The sequence below is a fragment of the Pempheris klunzingeri genome, chromosome 13, assembly GCF_042242105.1.
Source record: "Pempheris klunzingeri isolate RE-2024b chromosome 13, fPemKlu1.hap1, whole genome shotgun sequence".
Classification (NCBI taxonomy): Eukaryota; Metazoa; Chordata; class Actinopteri; order Acropomatiformes; family Pempheridae; genus Pempheris; species Pempheris klunzingeri.
The window spans coordinates 21,095,424-21,117,036 of NC_092024.1; the positions used below are offsets into that span (position 1 = coordinate 21,095,424).

Here is a 21,613-nt window from a genome sequence, read left to right on the forward strand (position 1 = left end):
CAGGCTGAGTCGGTTTAAAGCGGTTTAACCATGAAACAGCTGCAGATCCTGCAGGAAAACTAAACAAAAACATAAACATGAGAACACGTGAGGTTGCGTCTGAAGGCCCCTGTCGCCCCCTGGTGGCAGCTGGTGGTCAGTGCAGGACAAAGAGCCGAGCAAAGGTTGCAAAATAAAGCAAAGTGCAGCTTGTAGGATGCAGCAGTGATGGAAGAACTACTCACCTGTGCATGATCTGACTCACATGTGTGCAGTCCTATTTTTAGCACAGTAAAAGTCCTATTTTTAGCACAGGAAAAGTCCTAGGACCAATAATACAGTAGGACTATTGGTGTAAAGGCACCTTTTACTGCTTCACACATGCTCTGTATTTACAACCATTCACTTCTTTTTCACTCACTGTAGAAGCACCTTTTATTACCTAATCTGTTGTTAGGCTTTTTTTGTATTTATTGGTTATATATATATATACACACACACATACTTAACTATATTGTATTCATTTTTCTTGCTGCTGCCATGCCTCAGTGCCTCATATTCAGTTTACTCTCTATATAGTTCTTTTTTATATCTTTATTATATTTCTTTATGTATTTTTTAAATTGAATTGTTGAATATACTTAAATATTCTACCTTTTAATTTGTTAGTACTTATTTTATTATATTATTGATTTAGCTTTATTGGGGTTATAACTATGATTTTTATGATTTCAACTACTTTTATTTTATCATTTCTATTATTAGTTATTCCATCAGCTGAAACTATCTTTATTGGATGTATATATGATGCTTACATTACAATATGTCCTTTGCCCTGTATTATCTGCCCCGTATGGCGATATGAGCCTGTATCACTGAGAACAAAGTACATGCATGGACCAAATGAATCAACAACTGAAAAGTACTAATGCTGCACTGTGAAAATAGTTCTGTGTTCAAACCCCTCAGTGAAAGTATTATTAGCAAAGTGTACTTTAAGTACCAATCTCAATCTATCAAGACACAAGAGCAGGTTTAGACAAAACTCTTTAATTAAGAGACCAAATGATTTAAGAATTCAAAATTAAGAATTTAACAATCATCAGGTGTCTGTGTTAAAGGTAAAAGTAGTCGTAATGTTCCCGGTCAGTGTTTTCCTGATATTTCACTGCTGTAGATGTTTAAAGTTGAGCTAATTTTAACAACTTTATATACTGTTGGGTAGGTTAACCTACAGCAATGCATCATGGTCTGTAAGATCATCTTGTTTTGTGGTGTCGTCCTGTGAGATTCACACATCTCTAAACGTTTTAAGAGAAAAACATCCTGTTTTCAGATTTATTTATGTACAGTTTGCAGGTAATCCAAGAGGGTTTTAAATTTAAGTTTATTTGGCTTAAGACGTTGGACGATTTTCTCATCTCTTAAAGAAACAAACAGATCTGGAGATACATGATTTTCACTGGACAGGGAAACTAAAAAGTTGTTCTTTTTTATATACAGAATATGTACATATAGGTCAGACCAAACAGATTGATCTATAGATTAAAATACTTAAATGTCAAAAGTAGCACTACAAATGTATGTGAATTAAGTACAAATAAAACAATATTTGACAGCATATTGCAACACAATACAACACATCCATGATATCAAGTATTAGAGTCTTTGCTCTGTTAATCACCTGAGTGCAAAAAAAAAAAAGCAGAACAGCCAAAAGGAAAATAGTTTTCAGTGCACAACCTACATTCATCTGTAAGATCCGACCAGTCAGAGCCAGAGCAGGATGTGATCATAGGTTTTGATTGATGTCAGTATCAATATTAGAGCTTTATTAAATATCATATATTGGCCTAACCTTACAATGAAGCAGTTTTAATTGATTCATTCATTTGCCATCTAAATCAACAGTTAAAGAAATCTAAGATGAAGGAGATTTAGAGGTCTGACAGCAGGGTGACACGGTCCAGTTCATCTAATCACCCATTTACATAAAAATATCACCTCCTTTGTTTGGGAAACTTAAGTTGAAAAGTTTAGAAAATTGGCACAAAGTATCAGCGTCAGTCCAAAAATATCTTTCTGACAGTCAAATCTTCACAAGATCAAACTTCAGTCATATCAACACTTTTAATAAGACACTTAGCAGCAAAACAAACGGGGCCGGCTGAATGGAACAAGGCGGTAAAAAAGGATCCTCAGGAGTCTGTTCAGATTGACAAATATATTTCCATTTAAAAATTCTAAGTCGATGTTCAGATGATGATATACGAGTGGTAGATCAGAGGCACGGATACAAAAACAAAAACAGACTTACAGTGTGTTACAGACTTCAGTATACGTCCCTTAAAGAGGTGACGGTGAGGGATCTGGAGAGCTCTGCGACGCTGGTGGGACGCCACGCGTTAAAACCAACCGTCCTGTTTCTAGAGACCATCAGGAAGCCGTTGGAGCCGAAGCGCCCGGGGATGTTTCCCACGTCGAGCCAGACAAACGGAGCCACAGCGGCAGAGTGGAGGGTGACGGAGTATCCCGCCTCATCCTCCTGCACTTTGGCCTGCAGGGAAACACACGCTGAGTTTGTAACAAGCATCAACGTGAAGTCCAACAAAGTGTCATTTTGAAGTCTGACCCACAATGAGTTCCCTGTCTGTATCTGTCACTTTCAAAATAAAAGGTGAAATACCACAAACATAAGATCACATCATCACACAAAACAACTGTTAGTGTGTCAGCTCCGCTCTGCACTACAGACTAATGGAGCTGAATCCGTCTTACTGTGATGTTTGGTCTCTGGAGTCCCTGAGCGTCTTTGGGTGAGCACAGGAAGTGGTGGTTGGTGGGACCCCGCTGGCCGCTGCCGTCCTCCAGGTGGAAGGTGAGCAGGCAGGTGAGGCGGGTGCAGCGCCCACATCCTGCCAGCAGGGCGGCGACAGGCTGTTTGAAAAGGGCCGCAGCGCTGCCTCCGGGGACCAGGAGCGGGTCCGACCTCAGCATGCACACCGGATCCAGATCAGTCCAGGAGTACACGGACACCTGATATCAAATCACACATTTACAAATCAGATTTTATCCAGTTTATGTTCAGTAACGGTTCATCACTGAAGTGGAGGACGTGAGGTTTCTACAAATCCTACAAATCTGGACTTTGAGTGCACTTATTGTAAGATAAAGTCTACCACTGAAAACCCACCACGGCCCGGAGCTTCAGGTCGTGATTCAGGTCCGAGACGGCGTAGATCAACAGCGTGCCGTCATCCTCGAACCCGACAGGCAGGACGGCAGCGAAGAAGTTCTGTGCAAAATAATGCAGCATTTTCCACTTACCACCAAACTCTGTGCACACACACACACACACACACACACACAGGTGACACATACAGTATATCATAATGACATATCTGTATAAACAGAAAAATGCTGAACAAGGTGTCGTCTGAGTGGATGTTCACTCACCGACTGACGACCAGGAAGGCGCCTGCCAAATGTCATTGAGCTGCCAGTAGAGGGCGCCCATAGTGTGACCTTTACCCTCAATGATCTCGCTCTGACTTCGCCGATAAAACTCAGTCTGAGTCTTCACACACTGAGCCTGCATGACCTGGACATGAAATATGATCAGTTTCGACATGTTTTTTTTTAAATAAAATAAAAAAAAGTTTGTATCAAAAAGAAATAACACAAAACAAAGACTGATCTCTCTCTGAATGCTGAGCTGGTGATACCTTACCTAATAAATTATTTATATATATTATCTGTAGTGTTGTCGTTGGGGCCATGAGTGGGAGGGGGTGAAGAAACATGCAGCACAGACAGCTTTTTTGAAGAAACATATGGTTCCCCTCCCATCCCACGATATTAATCATGATTATTATACGTTGGAGTGGCCTACTACTGGCCATAAGGGCGTTCCCTACATATCACACTTTTAGGACCCAAACAATGTATAGTCCACAATGTAGTACAGTATATTTCATCCATTTCTATATTTAACATTTGTATATTGTCACTTGTAACGTAACCTGCCCAGACACTAACAATGTAAATTAGCAATTAGTTGTAATTTACATCTTTGTGTTTTTACACTGACACTGTCCCTATAAAACACACACATAAATCAACAGATGAATTAAATGGTTTATTTATGTTATATTATGTTTATTCTATTCAGATGTTTTCAATGACTTTTAACCTAAAGTAAGACATAAATGGGCTCTATACAGTTTTTATGTTATGCAGTTTGTAGGTGCTTAAGTCCTTATTCTTCACTGATCTCTACACTCACGCCCGTTATTGTATCTGTCCACATACCAGGCAGCTTTAAAAGTGTCAGGCATTACCTGAGTGATGTAGAGAGTATCTGTGAATCTCCTCAGGGGGTCGGTGGAGTTTGGCAGGATGAAGTGTAAAGCAGCCTGCAGTAACATCTGCTGGTTTCCAGCCTCGTGGTGTTGGCGATGCCAAGTGAAATTACTGCTCCAGCTCCAGTCTTCTTTGACGGAAACCTGAAACATCACAAAAAAGAAGGAAACTCTAAAATAAATAAATAGATCTTAAAGCTTCTACTTCAACATTAAGAGGATATTTCAGATGTTGAGTATAAACAAAACACAAAAGGAAGGTTTATTCAGTCACCGGCTGCAGAGTGGAGATGGACGGCCAGGACTGGAAGCCGTACTCGGAGGCGAAACGTGTTCGAGGGAAAGTCCGCCAATCCCAGCAGTCCAGGATGTAGCTGTAGAAATGCGTGTCCCCGTAATGAGGGTCGTAAGGGTTCGCTGCCACCCATCCTTCCTGCTCGGATTCAGCCCCGTTTGTCGGACTGGAGACGAGGAATGGCCGACTGTGGTCCTCCTGGAGGAGACATTAGCTGGTCACTCCTTACCCACTTGTTTCTACTTTTAACAAGATAATAAAACAATAAATTATCATACTGAATATTACACCTTTACCAATGTAATTGGTAAAAAAATATACATATTGGACTCTCACCTCCTGAACTATCGCCCTTATGTTGTTCACATACAGCGTCACATAGTCTTTCAGGTATGTAGGCCTCTGAGAAACTGGGATGCTGAACCAGTCAGTTGCTAGTGCAGCTTCGTTTTCATTGTTCCCGCTCCAAATTATTATGGAAGGATGAGACTTGAGGCGCTGGACCTGATGAGTGAAAGAGTACATTTACTGTCAGTAAAGAATGTAACAGCAGATTTTCAGGATACAAGCTTGAAATGCTGCAACTCTCGTTAGATTTGTTCACAACAAAATACACGTTTTGATTCAGTTCATCATCTAAAATGTGGTTTAATCAACAAACTTTGGATAGAAACACTGAATGTCAAGTACCCTTTTCTTCAGCTTTAGATATAGTGTCCAGTTATGAACCAATATTTAAATAAAATAACCAAATAGAATAATAGAATAAATACACCACTCACCTGTTGGATGACCTCCTCTCTCACCGTCTGTATGAAGTCATCCTCAGTGGGATACATGGCACAGGCAAACATGAAGTCCTGCCAAACCTAAACACACATATCGAAATACTTTCAGCGTCCATCTGTTCTGCAATATGTTGACATGAGTCACAGCGGTGTTACACAGTCAAAATCATACAGAAATATGGTCATCGGAGCTAAACTGGTCCCACATTTGTTTACTAACACTACGTAAAAATTGATGCTTCACTTTTGGAACTACACAGTCCTGATTTAAGCTTTATTTTTAAAAGGAACACAAGGACTCCCAGTAGAGCAAACCCTGCAATTCCCTTCCCAAATCAACTGCACAGGCAGCAAAGCTGTTTCAAAGCAAATGTACTTTTTTAATAGGTGACCTATATACATGGTTCTCCACATCAAGAGGCAACTTTAACAAATGCTATAACCATGACTTACTGTATGTTATCTGTTGTGCAGAATAATCAGATAAAAATGAAATCTCACAGGGGAAAACATGCAAATCATCATAAAATTGTAACCTGCTAAAAACACAAAATAGCAAGGCTACAATAGTGACTAATTACTGATAATGTGTTTTTGCACAGACTACAATGTATCAGGACACGTGTAACCTATTTAGTCCATAATCTGTTAATAAATGTTTATGCTGATGACGTTCTCCTGTTTAATAATTAATGTCAAAAAGTAAAAGTAGCTAAAATATGTTTTTTTATGTTGATGATGCTCTCCTGTTTTATAACCAATGTCACAAAGTAAATGAGGCTAAAAGATTGATGTGTGTGAAGATTGCAGATTGAACCTTTAACTACCAGTATGAAGACTAAGTAGCTTTGGCTACATAATGATGTTTTCATAATTTGGTGGTGGTGATATTGATAAGTTAAGTATTATTAGTATGACTAGATGATCGCAGAAGTTACCATGATTCCCATCTCATCACAGATGCTGTAGAAAAGATCTTGTTCGTACACTCCTCCTCCCCAAACCCTGAGGGCGTTCATGCTAGCATCCACGGCTGACTGCAACAGGCTCCTTAAGCTGGAGGACAAACAGAGAGCGTGAATCTATTCATTATTGAAATATACTCAGTGTTGAATAAAGACCTATCTTGTGATTCAAAGTCAGAAAATAATCTGTACAAAGACACAGAGGAGACCAAAGAGAAATTAAGGTGGAAAAATAGTGTTTTTTAAGAATATTATCCTAATTAGTGATCAATATTCTCCTCACGAGGCTGTGCACAAAGGAATTGAAGTAAGAGGTGCAGGGAGATTTTTAAAAAGCAACTTTTCAAACTAAACTCACACAGCAGGGGTGACTTGGTCCTGGAACGAGTGAGCTGGGATCCAGTTGGAGCCTTTGAGGAAAATTGGTTTCCCATTGATGCGGAAATAAAAGCTCAAACCTGGAGAGCCGACAATTGGCTCCTGGACAAGTTCGACTGTGCGAAAATACACCTGCAGGAGACATTTTCAAAGCACAGAAACACTACAACTTTAATTCACTTACTTCTATGAATTTTGTTTAATATCTGAGGCACATTAGGCCTCTTTCAACATAATTTAAACCCAAGAATGGAGCAAGAATCTCAGCTTGTGCTTTGACAGCCTCAAGTAGAAAAATGATTTATGTCCTAAACGTTTTTAACTCTGTGTGTGTTCTGTCACCTGAAACCTGGAGATTTACCAAACACTTCAGTCATGCTGGTGGGGAACTGTGCTAAACAACACTAGAATTTTAAATATACTGGCTGGAAAATTAAAAAAACAGGCCTCTCTATTTCACCGCTGCAGCCTCGGCTTGTAATTTACATCTGTAGGACATTTATAAATGATGATTCTACATTAAAATCTAACCTGTGTAACAATTTGTACTGTATAAACCAGTGGCTAATCATGACCTTTTATCCAATCTAATCTCCTGTTTGATGCTCATATGCTTATTTGTCATGTTTGCAGAGTGAAAAGGTGGAGATATGTTGGGCTTTTAAAGGAATTTAAGCTGATTCTACTGTTGCACATATTTTACTGTAAGTTGTCCTGAATAAATACATCATCTAAATGCCTAAATAAAATATGAGGAGAATGTAAGTGCTGGCAGACAGTGAACTCTGACCTTAGACTCTGTATCCAGAACCAAAAAGCCATCCTGAAAGCCTTTGACAATGAGGTGGTAAAAGGGCTGGTCCCCGTGTCCGTTGGGCCACCACAGCTTCACCTGGATACTCTGGAAGAGGAAGAAAATGGTCTCAGGACTTCTAGATATATCATCAATTTGAATTTAAGACTTTAAGACTTTTTAATACCACAGTATAAACACATATGCTGCACAAGAGAGCAGAGTTTAGTAAGACTGTTGCTCAAACAGCTGCAACAACATAAATGTCTTAAGATAAAGGTAAGCAATATTTCAGCAGTCTTTTCAAAACTTCGGTTCTCTCTCTCTGAAAATTCCCTTTCTTAATATTTCTTAATACCGTGTTGATGTGTAAGGTGAAGCTGTTCTTGGTCTTTCCTGGCAGGAAGTGCGTCTGAAAGCTCTGCTCTGAGTCCAGCTCAGGTATGGAGAGCGTGATCTGCCCATTTGTTGTCTGAACCGCATCGACAAGAAGCTCAACCTGGACTGTCCACCGAGAGAGATCTGCACAGAAACACAGATTATATAGACGACAAGTAAAAAGAGAGAAAAACATGTTGAACTTTTTCACATAGGGTGAGACGAAGTAATGCTGTCAGAAAAAGAAAATGGAAACATGATTCAACTTCTAATTTATAAAAGTTTTAAAGGGGAGAAACTCTTTTCTCAGTTGCAAACTTTAAATATATGATTTTTTGCCAGTTGCCAGTTTATTAAGTACACCTTGCTAAAACTAATGCAATCTAATGCGACAGTCCTGCGCTACATCCTACCTGATAATATAGCACATTTTATGCATTCTATTTTATTTCAATTTGTTGAGGTAATGCTCTTATACGACAAATAAATAATTTAAAAGTTTTTAACACTTTCTATCAGATGAGAGGGTCTCCTGCATTTTTATTACAAAGTTTGAAATGACTGATTTTATTTACAAATTCTACTTATGCCTCAAAGCATCCCTGTTAATTCTTATTTTTTGTCATTTTAATCAACAAAATCTTGGTGAGAAAGAATCATGCCTACTGTATAGAGGAACCGCGGAAACCTGGATGAGCTGCAGGACATCAAACGCCTCCAGCCGAACCCCCTTCCACAGTCCCATCGTGGGGAACGAGGGCCCCCAGTCCCAGCTGAAAGAGCTTTGCTCCTTCATCAAAACAGGGAGAGTGAATTTTAAATGTACGGTGATACGAATCCTGGTCACATATTAGGTGCTCTTGATGGTGTGAGACTTTGTATTTCTCTTTTGACTGTTCCGACATTCTTACTTTTCTGATGAAATTGACGTGACATTCCCCCTTCTGGACCTCTGGAGGACATTCAGGAGGAACTCTGTAGGCAGAGTGAGCTTTCCTCCGCTCAGACGCATACAGGACCGGAGACGACAAGCTCACCTTCAGCACGTTGTCCCCGTCCCTCAGCAAGTCTCTGACGGAGAAGTCCTGCACATCAAAGAGAGCAGACAAGCGATGCTGTGATGATGAAGAAGAACGTGTTCTGCACATTGTGAACTGAACATACATATCTACGAAACATGTTGTCCGTCCTCCCAATAGTGAGGCCATTGAGGCTAATCGACGCAACGGTGTCGACGCCGTCAAAGACGAGCAGCAGCTTCTGTTTGGCCCTGGTTAATGCAGAGAACACAGCGGAGCATCAGGAGCAGGACACAGAAAATGCTTTGAAGAATAATAGAAGTCATAGTTCTGACCTGAGCTGGGAGGATCTATTAAACGTGGTTGTGTATGTCCAGTTGTCAAAGGCAATCCACCGGTACGACGCGTCATTGAACCTGTAATACGGGTCCTGAAAGAGAAGTGGAAAAGGATTTAGCTGTAATTTCATTTCATTTCTCTCTTCAGTTCAGTTTCAGTTTATGAATAAAGGAGACCGTGCTTTTAAGGTTGTGGTTCTGAAGCTCTTCTTTTGGATTTAGGATCTGTGGACACTTTTAAAAAGCAACCCCAGACCCATTCGTTTTTGTTTTTAATGTTCCTGTTTCTTGTTTTTGTTTTATTGTGTCATTTTTTCTGTATGTATCTTGATCCTTTATTACTCTGTGAAGCACTTTGTAACATCTCTGCTCTTTTAAGGTGCTAAAGTTACTTACTAACTTAATGGTTGTAAAAGTGTGTGTACAATTTACTGCTGTCACTGCAGTAAAAGTCTACAAAGTAAAAGTCCTACATTTATAATAGTATAATTCTACATTTAGAAGTATTAAGGATGAAATGTACTAAAGTGTTTAAAGTAAAAGTACTCATTCGACAGCAGAATGTCCTATGTAAAATTATTATATAGTATTATTGTATTATTAGTTCTGATGCATTGACATGTAAGCAGCTTTTCAATGTTAAATGTCATCAGAATTTTATCTATCACGTCCTATTTGGTATCTTAAGTCAATCTAAAATGAAAATGCCTTTTTTAACCCTTTAGATCACATCCCCCAGATATACTGCACAAAAAACAATTTCTTTGTTTTCTTCTGCCAAAACCCAATCATGTTCATTTAAAACAACATATCACATGTGCTTGAACCTTCCAATTTATTAACAATACAACACATTTTAAATACTGATTGTGGTTTGTATGTAAAATGTAAAACAGCAACTCTGTCAAATAAATGTAGATATTTATTTTTTTCCTTATCTGAGCACAGGGTCTACGCTGTTGTTTGTCCCCTGAGGTGAATTGTGATTTTGAACTATACAAATAAAATGTGACTTTACAACTACAAATACACAGTAACATAACATGGAAACACTCAAGTAAAGTCCTTCAAACCTGTATATAACTACGGTTCTTCAGTAGATGTACTTATTTAAAGATTTAAATAAAAACCAGCATCAGATCTCTGTTTATTCTAACGGGAGTGAAGCTGAATTTAAACACTTACTGCATAAACAAATGACAGGAAGCTGCATATTAACACATGCAGGGTTTAGAAACTTAAACAACATATATGGAAAACATTAAGCTGAGGTCATATCCTCATGCAGACTCACTGACTGGCCTACCTGGATGTAACCCTGCTGCTGCAGAGCTGAATGAACACATCCAGGCACCTCTGCAGGCAGACACAGTGAGCTGTTGGAGTTGGAGAGGCTCCATTTACCGTCCAGACTCACAGTTTGTTGCTGCTCCGATAGTGAAGAAAATCCGGATAAAACTCCGGAAAACAAACACAGCAAAACGCCAAAAACACAAATACAAGTGTTTCCACTCGGAGTCATGGCCTTGGGTTTGTTGCAGGCATCGCAACCAACGCAAACTCTACTCAAAAGTGAACCTTCGGGGTTTGGTTGTGTTTACTGAGCGGGCTCTTCCGGGTTTGTCACGTGGTCCTTCCGTGACTGTCAGCTGATCAGAGTGGTGGCACGAGGACTCTTTATTTATTCAAACAAACAAGACAAAAACTTTATCTATACGATCCCTGTCAGTGTTTAATTAATATGTGTGGTGAAATGTAACTAAATACTTTTACTTCAGTACAAATTTGAGGTAATTTTACTTTTAAGTATTTTCTTTTTATGCCACGTGACACTTTTACTCCACTAAGTTTCAGAATGAAAAGAAACAAACATTTTTAGGCCACTACATTTATGTGACAGCCTGATAAATTAACATATTTGCACACACATTATAAAACATTATTATAGTTTGTTATAAATTAAACTACTTCACAATATTTACCATTAGTTTATCAACTGAAAATTGATTGGCAACTATTCAGTTTTAGCTCTGCATTCAAATAACACTCACATTGTCTGAATATTTCTTAAATCAATCAAGGAGGAATATTAAGGTGAAGAAAACTTGATAAACAAATACAAACTTGTCTCTAAATTACACAACTTGAGGAAATATACTTGGTTACTGTTTGTTGGTTTCTTATATTTTATTTTTTACATTTTACAAAGTTTGGCAGCTGCACCTACACACCTGTAAAAAATGCTCTTGTAAACAGGATTTTTTTTTTTTTATTTAGATTAATTGGGGTCTGTGTAGAAGTGTGTTAGCACCATTATTGTCAGATTAGTTGTGTAAAATGAAGTTATTTGGTACCTCTTCATTTTAGACAAATGTTTATATAAATGCATTCTACATATTTTTGTACTGTTGAACAAAAACAGGTTAAATACTCTGTTTTGGTATTATTGAACAAACATGTCATGTTCAGAATTATTGATATGGCAATTCAGTTTGGAAAACCTACAGAGTAAAACTTCAAAAAAAACAACAACTCCATATTTAATTACCATGGAAGAAAATGTATTATTAAGCATACATCAGCGAGGAGGTTTTGTCCAAGAAATCATTTGATTTAAACTGATGAGCTGGCTCTTATTCAATATTCAGATGAATCTGTGGCCCATTAGTATAATTAACGATCATTATCAATCAAACGAGGGGACAGACACAGTGAGACATTTCTATTTTTCCCCATGAAGAAAATTATATTTTGTCATTGACAGTTTCCTTAACAAAAGGCACAAAAAAAAAAATCATCATACCAGTCTCGACCTCTGAGAAATTAAACTTCCAACAAGTACAACATAAACATGAACTCTACACAGAACAAAAAGTTATCATGAATTTGAAGACACTTAAAACACAAGTTATGTTTCCATATTCACCATCAACGAAAAACAAAAAGCACCACCTCGGTTTGTTGTCTGGTTTAAGTAACTTTATTGAAGGGAAAACTAAAAAGAAACAGAGCCACGAGTTGATTATCAACCATTAGCTTTGCATCAATATTTTAGGGCTACAAGAAGACAGTGTTTGAGTGGGCGTAAAACTAATAGCTCATCTACTGGCTTCTAGATAACGAAAAGAGAAATAGAAAGCCGTTGAGGGGAACCAAATTTTTCCAACTGTTCAGTCTTACAATCCACTTAATTAGCAGAAACATATCAGATATAATAGCCTACCTTTATTAACATGCATAAAATACAACATTGAAGTTCTTATATTTTGTTTCCTTAACATTGATATATACTGCTGTGCTTCTCTGTACACACACTTTTATAGTGGAATAAGATACACTTCTTTCCCCCAGGTAATAGATTCCTATACTAACGATACAGTCCAGGAGGCAGATACACGAGCCACTGACCACTTTTCCTAAGTCTTCCAGAGAAATGGCATGCCCCCCCACCCATTTCAGATTTTACCACTAACAAATAAAACGCAGCACAATTTCGCCAAATTCGAAGTACTTTAAAATTCAGAAATTTACGCATACGGCAAGAAAACAGGCGTCTCTACAAGTGCTCTGAGAAATCCAGCCCACGGTAAAGTAAATATCAGCCGCACGGGATCCGGCCAGTTCAGCTGCTGGATCGTCACGGGGTTGATACGCAGTTCGGCGTCAGGAGACCAGTCGCATCAGATTCTACTGTGTGTGTGCAGAGTAAATTACTAACATCACCAATCTGGGGTTGGAGGAAAAAAAAAAAAAAAAAAAAAAAAAACTCACTGGTGCATGCTCAAGCCGAGTGTTCAGAACCATGGTGATTTTTTTTTTTTTTTTTTTTTTAAACTCCATACAAAACGGGAGTAGAAACTTCACAGAAACTGGCACGTGTCCTAGAGAGAAAACACTATCTTCTTATGAGCGCACAGGTGGGGGGAAAAAGGAGGAAGTAAAATGCTCTGATTAACAAACAAAAAGAAAAAAAAAAGTGAAAAACAAAAACAGAATCCTGGATTTTTTTTTTTTTTTTAAGTTTGAACCAGCAATGACATTTTCCACCAGCTTTCCAGACGATGTCATCACATTGCGTATTTGTGTGTCCATTCTTTTGCCGTTCTGTGGTATCTGCAGAGAGAAAAAAGAAAAATCAACTTTGGGAATCCAATTCCAACGCAACACTTTGACCATAAAAACCTTGTTGATGACTTGTGCGCAAATGGGAACAAGCGCCTTTCATTCATAATTTATTAGAGCACATGCACTTTGAGCACATTGGTTTTTAAAGTCAAATTAGCGTCCTAAGAACAGGCTGGACACTTTGTACAGACTGAGCTTCCCAATTTGAAATAGAGAAATATTTCTTTGACATGTCAGGGATCGTCTTTACATGCCAATGTGACAAGTACGGCTTCATGTTTTTGCAACAACAAAGAAACTCATGCTCGAGTTAGTGGCTGCGTTAACATGCACAGAAAATCCTGCTTTTACACGTTACCACAGTGACTTCTTTTTCTTTTAAACATTAAACCATGTAAACCTGTAGATGGACCTCCAAATTCAAGTACGAGCTTGGAAATGAGCAGAATATGGGACCGTTAATAAAAAAAAATAGACTGCAACTTACTGAAGCAATTTGTTATATTGGTTGAAATTCTCATAACAGCCTGACTGCAATTAATGAATGAAATAGCTCGTCATATATAACTGGTGTCTGTGGCTGTTGCATGACTGTAATAAACTCAGACAGTCTGCCAACGTACGTGTTTAACTATAAGTGCACCCACTGCACATGACGGGAGGCTAAAGCTAGCCGCACTAGAATAGCAGAGAAAGTGAGGCTTAAATTTAGAATTATGGTTCAGTGACAGATGGATGCTTCCAAAATCTAGCTACTCCTGCTAGTTTCTCCAACATTATTTGTTAAAAAGCCCTAAAAAAGGTGGGAATGACCAAGTTCAAGGTTTGGGTGAAGTAAAGACTGCATCCTGTGAGTGTAGGCTCAGTGGAAAGTGAGACTTCTCTCTTTCTGGACATATAAAAAGAGGTGCCTGTTTACATTTATATCATAGCCAAGAACCTCCTGTGAATGTGACGGGTTTTATTTTTATTAAAAACTATTAACGACAGGCCCACTTTTATATTTAGCTCATTTTCCTACCCTTCTTTCCTGCTTTTTCCTGTTTTATTAGAACGGCCAGTCCTGTGACCCTGAAATTGTGTAAAGATGTGCCTGCCTCCACTAAATAAAATGTTAAAGTTATGTTAGAGTATATCCTTCCGACCATTTTCACAAACAAAACACACGTTGAGATCGATTTCCTTCGAGGAGGCCACAGGCACACATTCATTTCAGTACAATTTGAAAAACAGCTGGCAAAGACTTGGAACTCATTGGAGATAAAAAGCATCACAGCTAAAGATTTGTTGCCTGTTTTTTTTTCTTTTTTCTAATCCATCAGCTCACTGTTAAAACACCTCAGGGTTCATAATCTGCTCAAACAGCAACCTTTCATACAAGAAGCCCTACTGGTTGTGTCTCCGCTGGGCTTCAGTTTCAGGCATCATAGCTCATGAATGCGGTTCTTTTCGGCAGCCAATTGCTGGCGTGTCCTTGAATGCACCTCCAATAACATTTTTCACAAGAGTCCCTGCTGACAACTGCATTACAGTGCAACAATGATGACTGTGAAAAATAAAGGCAACCAATTTTTAACTGATGGATCAACTATGTCTCTGCAAGTTTATTTTCCAACTATACTGAAGAGATTTTACGTAAACGTGTGGCCTGTGTTGGAAAATGGCCAGCAATAATGTATATTGCTAGTTCGGATCAAATATGGGATCCGAACTAAGGCGTGGTCTTAAAAAGATGTTTATCTAAAATCTCTGTTTATCAGGCGTGTAAAAAATACTTGTTTATGACCACACCCAATCTGTTTTACCCTCCCTGTTTTTTTCTCCTCCTCCTACTGGAGCTTCATTTCTCTGGTCTGGACCATCAGTTGGGGGCAGAAATATTCTTGTAACTTGTTTGTTTTAACTTTGTTTAAGATCTAAGTTACTCTATATATGTATAGACAGCTAGAGATTAGTGCACTCAAAGTCTCAGTAGTCGTATGCTGTTTCACCATCACACGGCTCAACGTGCCTCACTTGTTTTGATTTTCCATTAATGAAAGTTACGGAAACTACCTCGTACCCTTTTTTTGGCATCACCTTGACAAAATCGTCAAAATGTGCTGAGTTGATACTAAAAAGGTGACGTGAGAAAACTGCAGACCACTGATTCATCAGAGAAGTGTCACTAGCGACACAGGACATCCTGCACAAACCAAACATTTTGAAACAGCTGAGCTAACGTCAATGCAACCACATTTTTTTTTCTTTCCTTCATTCACTTGACCTGGATTTCCTTTCCGTTTAAATGGCAGCATGCAAACCACGCAGTAGTTGACCGACAAGTATCAGAATAGAGTAGAGTTTATCAAGAACGCAATCTTTTTGATGTCCTGTTATAAAAGCAGCATGGCTCCTTTAAAGGTGTGTGTGCGCGCACAGTGAGTGAGTGGTTGGTTGAGCGAGTGAAGACAGCGAGCACCTGAGGATGACTCTGAATGCGAGCAGCAGGAGGAAAGGTTAGCGGTGAACTTGTTTGTTTTAGCAGTAAATGTACAGTGCAAGTTGCAGTTTGTATTTGTGTTGCGTTGCTATGACGATACTACTGTACCTGAAGTGGAAAATGAAATTGAGAAAAAGTTGTACCAAAATCTGAGAAAAGAAGTTGAGCCAAGCCGTACTGTGTAGTGGAAACGCGGTTCTATACTTCATAACAGGGATCCAAGCCTCTGGTTATGCCAGTGAGACCCGAGCAGCACACACAACCAACCAACAGCACTAGCCAAGATGCAGCGCCGCCTCCTGGCCTTACCCTAAAGCATGGCATACTTCGTAGTCCACTCCTGAGCTAGCTTATTGTACCTGACAGAGTGAAATTAGGTTACATACTGGACTGGGGTGATACATTTACAGGTGAATCTGTAATTAACTCTGCCTCTGACAGTTGGAACTGTGGATAAATGTAAATACATAATGTACTACAGGGCTGTTAAGAGATAGAATGACTTATTTCACATGTTCAGAGAAGTTGGTGTACTATACTTACTTCCCGCTATCTGTTTTGTAGATTCGTGCGATCTCTGGCACTAGTGGGTCATCAGGGTTTGGGTCACATAGGAGTGAGCAAATGGAGAGAAGAACTGCGGGAAACGGAGACCGAGTAAGCAAATTTTTCTATACAATTTTCTAATGAGCAAATAAGTAAAGTAACATGTTGCATTTTATCTCATCTACACAAGTTACTTTTACTTTCATTAGCAACAGATTCATTGCTTGGCTTATCCTGAAATGTCTACAAATAACTAAACCAGAAATGTGCATATTGTCATAAACAAATAGTCAATTCAACCGAAGACATTTAAAATATCAAAATGCTCTTGGTCATCACTCTTAAAACTGGGTATGGGGCTTATTTAAAACTTTAAACTCAACCCACAAGCATAATGAAACTGCAATATTGTTACTAGTCTGTATCTTCCTCATTTCAGACCCTGCTGTCAGCTAGTTAAGGGGAAAAAAATTCACTGTCAAGATCCGTTATCCATACCTTTTGAAATAGTAAGTGCAGGAGACCACTGTGATCTGAGAATATCCAGACAGATACTGCCGTTACTGTTAATATTTGGGTGGTAAATTCTTGTTGTAAATGCAACCTGAAAAAGGGAAAAAAAACAAAACAAAACAGTGAGGACAAGTAAAATAAAAGAGCCAGGGGCAAGTTAAAAGGTTATGCAATATAAATTCCTTCACACAAGTCAGTGACGTTTGACACTCATGACTGTGAACTTCTGGAACGACCGGTATTGCCTCATGAGGGTTGTCAACAGATAAAATGTTCAGGATGCCAAACTGCTGGGCTCAGTTTCACTTAAAGGAATTGTTTATCGTCTCTCTGTAACTTTAATGATAATATATTAAGAGTGTCACGCATGTACAATATTTGACCTTGGTTCTTTGCACTGAACCAGCCATTATCTTAATGTTGCAACCAAGACTTGTGTCTGTTGGATGAAGGATACTACAGGTGGCTCGTTAGATCAATGACAATAACGTCATGAATTACACTGATGTATCAAAGCAATAAACATAGAAATCTTTGCTTCAGGTGTGTTTCAGCTTACCTTGGGTGGTTTGAAGGGGTAGTCTGTAGGAAAATGAATTGTCAAGAAGAAAACACCTCCCTGATATGGACTGTCACACTGGAGGAAAGAACGACATTTACATATGAGAGAGAATTATCTTAAAACCTCCTGTCTACAGCTCTTCATTACCAAGTCAAATGTCAACCATTATCTCATGAGCACATTTAAAGCAGCCAGGAACGCGACCTTGGTGACAAATTTCAACATCATGCCGCTCTACAGTATGAAGAGGGCAACAATAATGTCATAAAGTATCTACTTACAGGTCCCATGATTGTGGCTTGCCAGTGAAACACTGCAGAAAAAGAACAGAAAGTAAAGGTTAGGAAACAGGGAAGGATCATAGGTATGTAACCTGACAGGAACTGTTCTCCTTAAAAAGGTTTGTGCAGCTTCCAGGTAAAACCATTTCCCCATTTAAATAATTCCAGTGCTGTTCTGTAGCCATGGTGGTTAGGTATTAGTTTTACTCTAGTGTCCATCACTCTATTTTAGGATGGAGGTATTCATGACCAGTGCTCAGCAGTAGACCTACATCAATCTCTGCTTTTAGAGTTGCAGTACAATTTATCTTAAGGTTAAATATAGGTCCTATTTTTTCAAAATATACGGTGGGTCCAAAAATCACTGGCAAGTACAAAATGTTTTGGAACTGGCCCAGTAGATCGTCTCCACCGGCAGCTAAGAATGAGCTACAGTGTATTTAACATAATCCTTTTGTGGCGACCTCACCCATAAAAGTACTCACTTAAAGTACTTGTTTTTGCCATCGACAGGCTACGATTGTCATTCTAAGCATTTCACAACATTACAGGAAGGATCCCTACAAAGATAGACCTTTAAGATGTTTTTAAACCGCTGTTATATCTCTCTGTTCCAAGCCACCAGACTCCATTGACAAAAACAGGAATTTCACCTCTCAAAGTTGTTAGTCTAGTTGCTGTGACTTTCAGGTTTTAACATATTAGTTCACTGATCGAGGCAGTGGTAGGCCAACAACAGCAAACTTTCTGTTTTAGTTTTGTATTTAAAATTCATTGTCGTTTTGCCACCAAACTATCAAATTAACAGCAAATACATTGATAGCAGCTATCTAAATAACTGACTATGGCCATTATTTACCATTTCTGGCTTCTCAAGAGTGAAGGTGTGATAGTTTTCTCTGTCATGCAAGATTAATAATTTGAATCTTTGGTTTTTGATTGCTGCTCAGACAAAACTCAGCATTCAAATGCCACTTTGGTCTGTGGGAAATTGTAACACAATAATAATCTAGCGTAGCCCTAAAACTGTTGGCCTGTCCTGGGACACTTACTGTCATCGCCCACTGGGCCGGCTGAGCACTGTGCAGGAGGGTCACGAGCCAGGTCGTTAAGCTCCTGTAATGAAAAGAGGTTTAGAACAATAACCAATTAGACCACAGTAATCTAGAGAGACAAAAACAAAAAAAAGGCGATCTGAAACAACATCCTGGTAGTAAATGTCAACAAGGGTGGCTGGGGAATTGGAGATGTCACACGTGAGGTTGTGTACCATCTTTATTTCACAATACTCCTCCTCGTCCTCCTTGCAGCTCTTCTCTAAGTTCAACTCTACACCAGCCCAGGGGCAGGGGGCCACCTTGCCATCGTCACCACAGTTAACAGCAGCAAGATGAGCCCCAAGCATACACTCCCCATAGCCTCTGCTGTTATTTTTAGCTCCCCAGCTACTTTAGAGTGAGGTGGAAGCCACTGCCCCACCCCGCCCTTCTGACACAAACTCCATTTCTTAAAGTTAGTTTATGGACTTCCTTCAGGAGAAGATCACAGTCAACAGCAGAGGGACAAACTGAAGCCACCGTGTGAACACCTCAGGAGGTGCTACCCTGCTCTACTGCTGCCAACTTCCTCCATTTGACTGCCAGAACACACCCTGTGATGTGCACAGGCACACACAGCAAATACGATCACATACCAAGGAAATGTATCATGAACACGGCTCGGTGAGATTCAGTGAGTTACATGAGTCATGGGTTCCAGTCACACCAACTATTGCAAAATGTTTAAAACGATGAGCTGGTCACCGAGAAACGCGAGGCTACGTGCTATAACCAAACAACATTCAAACGTGTGTGTTTATGTAAGGGGGTATCAAGTGTTGGGCAATTGGTGCGGCCTTTTCTTTTTTTTTTTTTTTTTTACACCGTCAATCCACTTCGACGAACACACGGAACCTGAAACTGAAACTGCTCTTGTTAGCTAACGTTAGCTAGCTTAACGCTGGTATCAGTGTGTGGTTGCCGGTGCCAACAGCGAAAAAAAAATGTCAATTCACTCAACTGTGAACACGCCGAACACTTGTACACACGGAGAATCAAAAGATTAACACTTCCCCGAACATGTTTCACCGCCATGTTTCACGGGGTGCAGTATGAAGAACAGCGCTAGCTTACACTGTGGGATGCTAGCGCGGCGAGGCAACAGTTAGCTTAACTAGCGTCAACGCTATCTTACCTTGTGGATCCTTTTCAGAGCCATCCTCTCTTGATGTTGTACTCTTTAATTTGAAGGTTGTCCGATCCAAGCAGTGAGCGGCAACCGTGGTGTGCCAGGATGATCCGCTGAGCTGTTAAATAATTGACGCTGGGTCAACTCGACGGCCTTTTCTTCTCGGGCTAGCGCAGTTAGCCTGTGCTAGCGGAGCTAAAACTACGTATGCGCGGAGTTGCTAACAAAGCTAGCTAGCTGGCGATCTTATCCAGCTTATTTTCGCCGAGCGACAGACGCTTCACTGTCCGTCGATAACCCTCGCTTTCCCCGCAGTTTAAACGTCTTCTTTCGGATTATTTGTATCCCCGGTGGAGGCTGAATAAGTGCGCGTTCCAGGTGCAGTAACCCGGCCGACAAAAGGTGCTCCTCTTTAGGTTTCGGTCGATGCTGCTAGCCGACTGCTGGGCTGCCTACATGTATTTGAAGGTTTATGGTGAGAAGGCGGTGCAGTTGGCTGCTGAGTGACGGGGCGGATGTGGGGGCAGATTGGTCACCAGCAGCCTGCTGCAAAACACAACACACCAGTCAGGACATGTCGGCGTTTAATTATAAAGGGTTTTTAAGTATTAATGAAAGCTGACGTTGTGTATGTTGTGCTGTGACCATAAAGAAGTGTTCAGGCCATTTACTTCAGTAAAAGTACAAATACCACACTGCAAAACATTGTTAAAAAGTCATGCATTTACAGTGTTACTAAGCTTTGTTACTGTATTTAGGAAAATGCACTTCATGTATTAAATGTAAAAGTACTTACTGCAGGAAAATCCTCACATTTGAGGTGCTGGAAATATATTATTAACATGAGAAAATGGCTGAAATGATCAAAATAGTTGTCACTTCTCTGTCAATCACAGACTGATCAAATGGCTAATCGTTTCAGTTGACCTTGTATATATTGCTGGGAAGTTTAATGTATAATAAACCATCACATTTGAGAAAATATGCATGTTTTGAGTTTGTAAAGAAACCACTAACTGAATCTGATAAATGTAGTCAGAGTAAAATATGAATAGTGAAAAGGTCTCCCAAAGGGCGCTCATCATGTTTTATCTATTATTTCTGCTGCATTTGTTTTCAAAAACCAGAGAAGTGGTCTTCAACACTAATCCAAACACATACAGTGGTGGAGGAAGGACTCAGATCCTTTACTTAAGTAAAAGTGCTAATACCACACTGTAAAAACGCTCTGTTACAAACATTTGAGAAGCTGGAAACATGATTTTTACATGAAATGATCAAAATCATAGTGAATTTTCTATTAAACAGCAAATTGATGAATTGTGCTTGTATATACAGTATTCTTGGGTAGTGTAATGCAGTGTAATGTATACCAAACCATCATATTTTAGAAAATCTTCATTTGTAAAGTAACCAGTAACTAAAGCTGTCAGATAAATGTAGTTAAAGTAAGATTTAAAACGTAAAAAGGTGTAAAAATATAGCTAGAATGGTTTCCAAATACAGTCTGGTGGCTTTGAAGAGAGAGAAGAGCGATACTACAGTTTCAGTTCCTCAAAAAAAAAGTGCTGCCAGCAATGTAAA

At 39.3% G+C, this 21,613-nt stretch overlaps 2 protein-coding genes across 4 annotated transcripts; both read right to left on the reverse strand.

The window, feature by feature from the left end:
• Window positions 1–1,549: 1,549 nt before the first annotated feature.
• Window positions 1,550–10,884, reverse strand: manba (mannosidase, beta A, lysosomal). 2 transcript variants are annotated; one of them, XM_070842630.1, is made up of 18 exons: window positions 10,601–10,884; window positions 9,292–9,386; window positions 9,102–9,207; window positions 8,849–9,022; window positions 8,604–8,727; window positions 7,918–8,081; window positions 7,557–7,667; window positions 6,747–6,898; window positions 6,362–6,479; window positions 5,418–5,504; window positions 4,972–5,139; window positions 4,615–4,833; window positions 4,320–4,484; window positions 3,436–3,580; window positions 3,173–3,315; window positions 2,758–3,015; window positions 2,297–2,536; window positions 1,550–2,185 (listed from the first exon to the last, which is right to left on the reverse strand). In XM_070842630.1, exons 1-17 carry the CDS (start codon window positions 10,814–10,816, stop codon window positions 2,312–2,314), a joined length of 2,670 nt encoding a protein of 889 aa, XP_070698731.1. In that variant the 5' UTR covers window positions 10,817–10,884; the 3' UTR covers window positions 1,550–2,185; window positions 2,297–2,311. The 2 variants fall into 2 exon arrangements, with proteins under 2 accessions (XP_070698731.1, XP_070698730.1); XM_070842629.1 differs by having other exon boundaries at window positions 1,550–2,536.
• Window positions 10,885–11,833: 949 nt separating this feature from the next.
• LOC139211597 (ubiquitin-conjugating enzyme E2 D2-like) lies at window positions 11,834–20,485 on the reverse strand. 2 transcript variants are annotated; one of them, XM_070841856.1, is made up of 8 exons: window positions 20,036–20,485; window positions 18,856–18,919; window positions 17,804–17,835; window positions 17,520–17,597; window positions 16,946–17,051; window positions 16,445–16,538; window positions 16,211–16,260; window positions 11,834–13,407 (listed from the first exon to the last, which is right to left on the reverse strand). In XM_070841856.1, exons 1-7 carry the CDS (start codon window positions 20,057–20,059, stop codon window positions 16,212–16,214), a joined length of 447 nt encoding a protein of 148 aa, XP_070697957.1. In that variant the 5' UTR covers window positions 20,060–20,485; the 3' UTR covers window positions 11,834–13,407; window position 16,211. The 2 variants fall into 2 exon arrangements, with proteins under 2 accessions (XP_070697957.1, XP_070697958.1); XM_070841857.1 differs by lacking the exon at window positions 16,211–16,260.
• Window positions 20,486–21,613: the final 1,128 nt, after the last annotated feature.

What these genes read in the sequence shown, in the direction of transcription:
- LOC139211597 (XM_070841856.1), bottom strand. Translation starts at nt 20,059, where the DNA reads ATGGCTCTGAAAAGGATCCACAAG. An exon ending in ACCCCTTCAAACCACCCAAG is followed by an intron (nt 17,052 to 17,519) that starts GTAAGCTGAAAC and finishes TCCCTTTTTCAG; the next exon opens with GTTGCATTTACAACAAGAAT. An exon ending in TACAAAACAGATAGCGGGAA is followed by an intron (nt 16,261 to 16,444) that starts GTAAGTATAGTA and finishes TCACTCTGTCAG; the next exon opens with GTACAATAAGCTAGCTCAGG.
- manba (XM_070842630.1), bottom strand. Translation starts at nt 10,816, where the DNA reads ATGACTCCGAGTGGAAACACTTGTATTTGTGTTTTTGGCGTTTTGCTG. An exon ending in AGCAGCAGGGTTACATCCAG is followed by an intron (nt 9,387 to 10,600) that starts GTAGGCCAGTCA and finishes CTTCTCTTTCAG; the next exon opens with GACCCGTATTACAGGTTCAA. An exon ending in TTCCGCGGTTCCTCTATACA is followed by an intron (nt 8,082 to 8,603) that starts GTAGGCATGATT and finishes GTTTCTGTGCAG; the next exon opens with ATCTCTCTCGGTGGACAGTC.